Source organism: Brachyistius frenatus, unplaced genomic scaffold (genome assembly GCF_029030835.1).
Source record: "Brachyistius frenatus isolate BFR_SWC_R1_liver_20210118 unplaced genomic scaffold, ASM2903083v1 Contig_682, whole genome shotgun sequence".
Taxonomy (NCBI): Eukaryota; Metazoa; Chordata; class Actinopteri; family Embiotocidae; genus Brachyistius; species Brachyistius frenatus.
In genome coordinates, this window is record NW_027211281.1 from 10,001 (window position 1) to 20,023 (window position 10,023).

Sequence of the window (10,023 nt, forward strand, 5' to 3'; positions counted from 1 at the left end):
AGCATAGGTTGAACATATCATCCATAATCAAACTTTAATTCTCAAACTGAGGTGCTTGTGTATTTTGTGATGTGTTGTCCAACCCGCGGTTCCTTTGGATCTTCCTCCCGCTGAGATCTTTGGTTCCTCTGGTTTTGATCACATTTGTGTATTTTTGTGTTGTTTTTGGGTTTATAGCTGTTGAGGAAAGAGAATCTGGACCTGAAGTTGACGCCCTACAAAGTTCTGGCCACGAGCACCAAACACGGTGAGCAGTCGTCCGTCGTGCAGCGGTTACGAGCTCCTCGGATACGGATCTGTTCATCAGCGGTACGTTCGGTTCTTGACAGAACAACCAGACTCCACGTGACCGAGACGGTCTTTCTCCTCGTTGCAGGTTTTATGCAGTTTGTGCAGTCGGTTCCTGTCGCTGAAGTCCTGGCGACCGAAGGAAACATCCAGGTGAGCCGAGCGACGTCAGACTCCGCTCTGATTGGACGCCGCTCACGTCTGACCTCTCGTTTTCCATCTTGTCTTCAGAGCTTCTTCAGGAAACACGCGCCGAGTGAAAAAGGTCCGTACGGCATCAGCTCGGAGGTGATGGACACCTACGTGAAGAGCTGCGGTAACAAATCAGAGAAATCTGTCACGTTGAAACCATTCTGTATGAACTCGGGCATCTCATCGATGTTTCTCCTTCCAGCTGGTTACTGCGTCATCACCTACATCCTGGGAGTCGGAGACAGACACCTGGACAACCTGCTGCTCACCAAGACCGGTGAGGCCGCCGAGCTCACGGAGACGAGCGATTAACATCCGGACCGACGTCCTAACGAGTATCCTCTCCTCTCCTCGTCCAGGGAAGCTCTTCCACATCGACTTCGGCTACATCCTCGGTCGAGACCCCAAACCGCTGCCTCCGCCCATGAAGCTGAGCAAAGAGATGGTGGAGGGGATGGGGGGCATGCAGAGCGAGCAGTACCAGGAGTTCAGGAAGCAGTGCTACACCGCCTTCCTGCACCTCCGGAGGTACCGTGGAGGCCGACCAGCAACACTTCATGTCCAGCTGTGTCCACACAGCTGGTCTTTCACTTCAAACACTAACGGCTCCATTCAATCTGTAGATTTAAGCAATATTCATTTAATTATTTATGGTTTTCCACTTTTAATGCGCCAGTGTTCTCAAATTAAGTCATAGGAGCTTGAAAATCAACCAGCAGAGGCTTTAAACATGCTTGAGAAAGGTATTTAATAATGTTACTGCAGTTGAAAACACTGATTTGTTTGAACATCAACATTTGAAAGTAGAAAAAAAAAAACTTTTCTGTGATGGACAGCGATGTTTTTTTCCCCCAAGTTTTCAGTCTTCATACATGAAACAAAACTAAAATCAGATAAATCTCAAATCTGGCCAACATTAATGGCAAGAATAAATCTAAATGAAGCCTGGCTGTTAGAAACCAGCCTCCACCCTCTCCACCTCAGTACCAACCACCAACCATGAACCTCCTCCTCCGTTTCTTCAGATACTCCAACCTGATCCTGAATCTGTTCTCTCTCATGGTGGATGCCAACATTCCCGACATCGCGCTGGAGCCCGACAAGACGGTGAAGAAGGTGAGAAGGTTTTTTATTGAATCTGTTTTCAGTGGAATTCAAACACAGTCTAAAGGAGAAATATATAAGATTCGTGTCCCGTCCTGTAATTCCACTTCTTACATGAGGAGGCGACAGTGAGTCATCGCAGTTTTCTCAGATCTTGTGTGTTTTTGTCCTGCTGTTAATTTTTGTTTAGTTTTTTCTTTGAAACGATTATCGTGAGGTTCGACTGTGTCGCGGTTTTACTTCAAAACATTATAATTCATTACGCCTAAAGTTGACATTATAGCGAGGGGGGAGGGGTGATGACTTACGAACTCTCGAATAGTCATTTCAAATATGTAAAATCAATTAGTATATACGACTATCATTTTTTCTTATTTCTCCTGTTTTGAGCAGCGCCGGGTTGTAATGTGTTAATCCTGTCAGACGGTGGCGGTAACGCACCTAAAAGCTGATTGCTACTCCAAAGATCACACATCATATTAAAATGTTCTTTGGTTTGAAATTCTGCCCTTCAGATTTAGTCTTTTAATGCAATTATTCAAGTTATTTAAAATATGTGAATCAAATTCATTGATGCCATTATTCGAGTTGAGCAATTCAAATTGAAACATAAGTGATTTAAATGTATTTTCCGCTCTAACAGAGAAATCCCAGATTGACATCCCGTAATAATGAGTGATTTGTGTCTGCGTCCAGGTGCAGGATAAGTTCCGGCTGGACCTGTCGGACGAGGAGGCCGTCCACTACATGCAGAGCCTGATCGACGAGAGCGTCGGCGCTTTGTTTGCTGCTGTGGTCGAGCAGATCCACAAATTTGCTCAGGTAAGTGCAACGTAATAAAAAAATCTGAGTTTGAGGACAATTAGAACAACTTGAAAGAAAATGAAGGCAAAATGATGAGATATTTATGATCAAGTGAAACAAACTTTAAATAGCTGAACGTCAGGTCGACTCGCGCCATGAAAACACCAAAGTTTCTTTCTCCCGATCATTTAAATCTGATGTTTCAGAATAATAATCGGGACATCAGAATCACGGCTCACGAACGCTTTCTGTAACTCAGGAGACACCGGCTAGCTTCAAGTTTAGCGCAAGGCTAACTTAAATAGGGATTCAAATGATTCCGTCGAGCGACTCGAGACTTTTCAAATGTTATCAGACCGAACGGATCGAATTCTAGTCGTGAAACGCGTCATTTCGCAGCGGCTTTGATGCCTTTTATTTAATTTATCCACTATTTTACAGCCACAACAGTAACGAGCTGGTGACGTAATCACATTTCATTTATCAGGTTTAAGTGATAAAACATTAAACCGGCTGAAACGAGCAGCTCCGGATCGACACGTTAAACTCTGGTTGTCGTTGGTGCCGGATCTCAGTGTCTCCTGTTGAAACTGTCGTCCCGTCTCGCCTCAGTACTGGCGCAGATGAACCGAACCGACGAGGCGAGGCTGAACCGGATCGAACTTCTGCAGCAGAAACGCGTCGGAGCGGCTCCGGCCCGACCGACGCCGCCGGCCTGCGAGTGAGAAGATGAAAGAAAGAAACCCAGCGACACCGTTTAAAAGGCCCAGAATGCACTGCCAACCTTTACTGCAAGACGGCAGCACGAGGACACGGACGTCTGCGCTCGCTCATGTATATATATCATGTATATTAATTATTGAATGAATGAATGACATGTAAGGCCAAATAAAAGACTGTTGTTACAACTAAACCTCCTCGCTGTATATTTTTCATCATTTTAGCCCAAAAACGTGCTGCTATGCAGCGTTTATGACGCGCAGCGGCTTTCTTAATTGAGCATTGCTGACCATCTGTGGACGGTCAGAGCGTCGACGCTGGGGGGAGAGAGGGGGAGGCGGGGGTGAGTCACCGGGCGAGTGACTAAGCATTTCCTGACGGACACCAGAGAGACATGAAACACCAGCCGGGCCGCGTGAAGGAGCTCCAGATACTCGATTCTTAAGGTTTATTAGCGACGTGTCGCCTGATTCATGAATTCACACGAGGTCAGAGGTCGGAGACGTTTCTTCCTTCTTTCTTCTTCTGCTAATGAAGCTCTTAAAATCACAGCAGACGATGTATTTCTCCTTCGATGCAGCATTAAGAAGGAATGACTGCTGCTAAATACCAAAACACTCAAATGAACAAAGTGCGGTGCAGGTTGGTCTTCATGCATTTAAAGAGTCGCTTCTCTTCAGAGATCCGTCGTGAACACGAGACGCTTCGCTCGCTTCCTCATTTCATCATCAAACCGTTTCATCTCTGAGCTGCAGCGACGACTTCATAAACAAGGAGGGAATTCGTTTTTTTCTTGTACGTTGAAGTGATGTCGTGTTCGTTCGGGATCTCCAGAATGAACAAGAGCACCAATTACACCAATAATGATAATAATGATTTTAATATCCAGACTAACACTTAAACATACACCTGAAAAAAAAAGGAACTTCTCCTTTAAGGCATTAAAATGGCTATTAAACAGCAAAATCTCACAGCTGAGCTCTGCGACAGTATTACCTAATATTTGAAACGATATCTTTTCTATTAAAATTAATCTCATGTATTTATATTGCATTAGAACTTGTTAGCTAGTAGATTTGTTTTTCTTGTCTTATTTTAACAGATTTAATGTTAATCGTTACATAAATCTTTGGAATAAAACCTGCTTCTAAATATAAAAGGTGCATTTTAAGGATCTTGTTAAGGATCGCGATAGAAATAAAATAAAATCTGCGTTATTCATTACAAGAAACGAGGTGACGTCAGGAATCGAACAGGCCAGAAGTGACTCCTCGTCAAAGAAAAAGTCAAATCAGATGTCAGAGAAGTTCAGAAAAACGACTGCAAACAGCAGAAAAGAAAAGAAAAGAGAACAGGAGGTGTGTTGTGGAGTCAGGAGCTCTGAGCTGCTCACATTCATCACCGCTGGCTCCAACCAGCAGCTCTGGATCAGTGATCAGTGGATCTTTGGATACCCCCCCACCCCTTCCTCTGTGGCTCTTTGGATAACCCCCACCCCTCCCTCTGTGGCTCTTTGGATAACCCCCCACCCCTCCCTCTGTGGCTCTTTGGATAACCCCCCACCCCTCCCTCTGTGGCTCTTTGGATAACCCCCACCCCTCCCTCTGTGGCTCTTTGGATAACCCCCCCCCTCTGTGGACTCTGGAGAAGGCGGACGGGGAAACAAACAAACCCGCTGAGCTCCGCCGATGTTGCGGAAAGAATGCAACACCAGCGAAACAGGAGGTGAGATGTCAAGATGTTCCTTGTGTTCGTGCAGGAGGCCGAAGGAGGCGTCTCGGTGAGTGAGTCAGGAACATTTCAGAGCTGAGTGACAGGAGAACACCCCCACCCCCCCGTGTTATCACATGAGGGGGGGGCGAACAGTGCCTGTGTGTGTGTGTGTGGGGGGGGGGGGGGGGTCGGCAGGTTCCTCAGTTCTTGTTTATGAAGCTGGTTTGGAAACTGTGTTCAGGGCAACAGCTCCTTCTGGACCTGCTGTGTAAACTATTTCTGCTTCACTGCTAACTCTCACTCACCAGTCCCCCCCCACCGCCCCCCTGTCCCACCCACCCTCACCCACACACACACACACACACACACACACACACACACACACACACACACACACACACACACACACACTTCACCAACGCTGACTCATCAGACTGACGAATGTGTTTGTATGTTTCAGATTTGGAGCCACGTTTCTGTCAGTCGATGACAACTGAGCCGAGTCGTAACGCTGCAGGTCATCTGGTGGTCCAGAGGTCAGAGGTCAGAGGTCACGGTTAAGTCCAAGAGCAGCATCTCTTCATAGAAACAATGGATTGAGAAAAACTTTTTAAAAAACGTTTTAAGATTCCTCAGCAGACAAAGTTTGTTCATTTCTTGACAGCAAAGTTCAGGTTTTTTTTGTTTAATTTTGTCATTCAGACATTTGAGGTTATGGAGCTTTCAGTCGTCATCACATGATCCTCATCAGCAGCTGCACTTTGTTTTGGAGCTGCATATTTTCCATTTTTCTAAGGATTTTACATCAATGTTGGCTTAAAAGTTTTAAGGTTCCAAACTCCATTTAAGATCTCATGATGTGATAGAAAACTACAAAACGTGGCGTAAACAGGCTTTTTAAAAGAAATATTATTCAAAAAGTAAAAATAATAAACTTCTGATGGCATCTGAGAGCTCAGATTCATTTGACTCACTTTGCTTTTCAATCATTTTAAATATGAACTTGGATTTGTTTGTCTTTAAGTGTCCATTGAAAACCTGATTTCTGATGATTTCATGAAGCTTCTCCTTCGTGTCTTCGTCTTCATCGCTCAGAGAGCACAAACAGAAGTCCTGCCGAGCTGCGACGTACCTTCAGCTCCACTCGTCTCCTCGGAGGACTGAGACACCGGCGGGATGCTGATGCCGGAGTCCCGTCCTCGCTGGGTCTCCGTCCCGCCGCTGTCCCAGTACGCTGCACCGGCGCCGGGGGTCGTGTTTCCAAGGTCAGAGGTCAAGTCCCGGTCGGAGGGGAGACTCGAGGAGGACCTGATGGAGACGTGGTCGTTTGTCAGCTCCAGGTAGATGTCACCGGGGTCGACCGGAGCCAAAGAGGCCGGGTCGGGACCGGACGCCTCGAAGACACACAGACGACGTCACGGTGAGTATTTCATCTTAAAGAGGAAACGTGAACAGAATAACGTAAAATCATACCGGAGTCTTGGGTTGGTTTTCAGGAGTCGGAGCGGCTCGTCTCAATTTTCTCAGTAAAACAGTGAGAAGTGGAAAAAGGAGCAGAGACGTCAGTACAAGTCCCAGACACAAAACAGGAAGCAGCGCTGCAGACAGAAAACAGACGAATCACAGCTGCAGCACGCAAACAAGCAACACGGAGTAAACAAGCTGAGTCAGCAGTGAGGAGGAGGAGGAGGAGGAGGAGGAGGAACCAAACGCCACAGCAGGACATGATTGAGCTCTTTGGATTTAGATGGTAGATGAGTTCAGAGCAAACAAACAGCATGTTTCCTGGAAGGTTCGAAGAATCAGAATGATTTTTTAACTGTTTATCGATCATTTAAACCAGTCATTTAAAAAAAAATTTTTTTGACCTTATGACCGATTAAGAAAGAGAGAGACTCCTCCAGGAGGTCAAAAACAAAACATGAGGAAGCAGTTTTTGTGCACCACATATTTGGACCAAATTCCAAGAAAACTTATAATGTTTATTCTCCTGTTTAGTTGTTTTTTAGTTTTCTCATTTTGGAAGTTGAAATACAAATATACTTAAAAGTACAGTAATATCTACCTGCAACCTCTCATCACCCATGTGATTTTCCATCTCATATTGTTACAGTTGACTCATTCAGAAGACCTCGTTAAGTAAAATAATCCAACGTTTAATAAAAAAAGAAAAGAAATTTAATTTTGAGTGCCAAATAATGTTTTTTTTCTTGGTTGTATGTGGTTGATCTTCTGACCTCTTCTCTTCCTAAAGTTTTTTTTTTTTAAACTCATCTTTCGTCTTCCTCTCACCTGATTTGGAAACTGTCTCAACGCACTGAGGGGCAGATTTCGGCGAAGCGGCCATGGAAAAGGTAGGAAAGGAGAAGTTGGCCACGATGCAGTAGTTCTGACCCGGAGACAAACCGGAGAACTCCACGTAGGACACGACCTCCTGGGTCCAAACCGTCCGGCTCTGCAACACAGACGTGGGAAAATATACATTTCTATATGTTGGTTTGCATGTAATGTACTAAAGTGTTTCCATTATATGCTACACCTATTATTCTTATACTTAATTACTGAACTGGTTTTTGCAATTATAGTTTAAAATTTTCAAAAAAGATGCTGTATAATCATCTTGCAAATTTTTATGTATTAATATAGTTAATATGCAAAATACTATATCACAAATAAGTGTAGGACATGCATTCATGATCAAATAACATATGCATAACCGTGTAAAGGAAGATGACTTTTTTATCATATTATAGACGACATGCTATAGTATGACTTTTTTGGTCATATTTTAGACGACATGCTATAGTATGACTTTTTGGTCATATTTTAGACGACATGCTATAGTATGACTTTTTTATCATATTTTAGACGACATGCTATAGTATGACTTTTTGGTCATATTTTAGACGACATGCTATAGTATGACTTTTTGGTCATATTTTAGACGACATGCTATAGTATGACTTTTTGGTCATATTTTAGACGACATGCTATAGTATGACTTTTTTATCATATTTTAGACGACATGCTATAGTATGACTTTTTGGTCATATTTTAGACGACATGCTATAGTATGACTTTTTGGTCATATTTTAGACGACATGCTATAGTATGACTTTTTGGTCATATTTTAGACGACATGCTATAGTATGAGTTTTTGGTCATATTTTAGACGACATGCTATAGTATGACTTTTTGGTCATATTTTAGACGACATGCTATAGTATGATTTTTTGGTCATATTTTAGACGACATGCTATAGTATGACTTTTTGGTCATATTTTAGACGACATGCTATAGTATGACTTTTTGGTCATATTTTTGATGACATACTATAGTATGAATTTTTGGTTATAGTATGACTTTTTGGTCATATTTTGGACGACATGCTATAGTATGACTTTTTGGTCATATTTTGGACGACATGCTATAGTATGACTTTTTGGTCATATTTTAGACGACATGCTATAGTATGACTTTTTGGTCATATTTTAGACGACATGCTATAGTATGACTTTTTGGTCATATTTTAGACGACATGCTATAGTATGACTTTTTGGTCATATTTTAGACGACATGCTATAGTATGACTTTTTGGTCATATTTTAGACGACATGCTATAGTATGACTTTTTGGTCATATTTTAGACGACATGCTATAGTATGACTTTTTGGTCATATTTTAGACGACATGCTATAGTATGACTTTTTGGTCATATTTTAGACGACATGCTATAGTATGACTTTTTGGTCATATTTTAGACGACATGCTATAGTATGACTTTTTTGGTCATATTTTAGACGACATGCTATAGTATGACTTTTTTGGTCATATTTTAGACGACATGCTATAGTATGACTTTTTGGTCATATTTTAGACGACATGCTATAGTATGACTTTTTGGTCATATTTTAGACGACATGCTATAGTATGACTTTTTGGTCATATTTTAGACGACATGCTATAGTATGACTTTTTGGTCATATTTTAGACGACATGCTATAGTATGACTTTTTGGTCATATTTTAGACGACATGCTATAGTATGACTTTTTGGTCATATTTTAGACGACATGCTATAGTATGACTTTTTGGTCATATTTTAGACGACATGCTATAGTATGACTTTTTTTGGTCATATTTTAGACGACATGCTATAGTATGACTTTTTGGTCATATTTTAGACGACATGCTATAGTATGACTTTTTGGTCATATTTTAGACGACATGCTATAGTATGACTTTTTGGTCATATTTTAGACGACATGCTATAGTATGACTTTTTGGTCATATTTTAGACGACATGCTATAGTATGACTTTTTGGTCATATTTTAGACGACATGCTATAGTATGACTTTTTGGTCATATTTTAGACGACATGCTATAGTATGACTTTTTGGTCATATTTTAGACGACATGCTATAGTATGATTTTTTTGGTCATATTTTGGACGACATGCTATAGTATGACTTTTTGGTCATATTTTAGACGACATGCTATAGTATGACTTTTTGGTCATATTTTAGACGACATGCTATAGTATGACTTTTTGGTCATATTTTAGACGACATGCTATAGTATGACTTTTTGGTCATATTTTAGACGACATGCTATAGTATGACTTTTTGGTCATATTTTAGACGACATGCTATAGTATGACTTTTTGGTCATATTTTAGATTACATGCTATAGTATGACTTTTTGGTCATATTTTAGACGACATGCTATAGTATGACTTTTTGGTCATATTTTAGACGACATGCTATAGTATGACTTTTTGGTCATATTTTAGACGACATGCTATAGTATGACTTTTTGGTCATATTTTAGACGACATGCTATAGTATGACTTTTTGGTCATATTTTAGACGACATGCTATAGTATGACTTTTTGGTCATATTTTAGACGACATGCTATAGTATGACTTTTTGGTCATATTTTAGACGACATGCTATAGTATGACTTTTTGGTCATATTTTAGACGACATGCTATAGTATGACTTTTTGGTCATATTTTAGACGACATGCTATAGTATGACTTTTTGGTCATATTTTAGACGACATGCTATAGTATGACTTTTTGGTCATATTTTAGACGACATGCTATAGTATGACTTTTTGGTCATATTTTAGACGACATGCTATAGTATGACTTTTTGGTCATATTTTAGACGACATGCTATAGTATGACTTTTTGGTCA

General features: G+C 41.4%; 1 protein-coding gene across 4 annotated transcripts in view; it reads left to right on the forward strand.

Annotated features, from left to right (window-relative positions):
- Nucleotides 1-3,301, forward strand: part of pik3c3 (phosphatidylinositol 3-kinase, catalytic subunit type 3) — an 11,641-nt gene extending 8,340 nt beyond the window's left edge. For all 4 annotated transcript variants that reach the window (XM_069688705.1, XM_069688702.1, XM_069688703.1 and 1 more), the window contains 8 exons: nucleotides 178-247; nucleotides 377-441; nucleotides 520-604; nucleotides 683-757; nucleotides 840-1,008; nucleotides 1,506-1,596; nucleotides 2,281-2,406; nucleotides 3,001-3,301. In XM_069688705.1, the coding sequence (XP_069544806.1) occupies nucleotides 178-247; nucleotides 377-441; nucleotides 520-604; nucleotides 683-757; nucleotides 840-1,008; nucleotides 1,506-1,596; nucleotides 2,281-2,406; nucleotides 3,001-3,015 (696 nt within the window). In that variant the 3' untranslated portion in view covers nucleotides 3,016-3,301. The remainder of the gene's footprint in view (nucleotides 1-177; nucleotides 248-376; nucleotides 442-519; nucleotides 605-682; nucleotides 758-839; nucleotides 1,009-1,505; nucleotides 1,597-2,280; nucleotides 2,407-3,000) is intronic.
- Nucleotides 3,302-10,023: the final 6,722 nt, after the last annotated feature.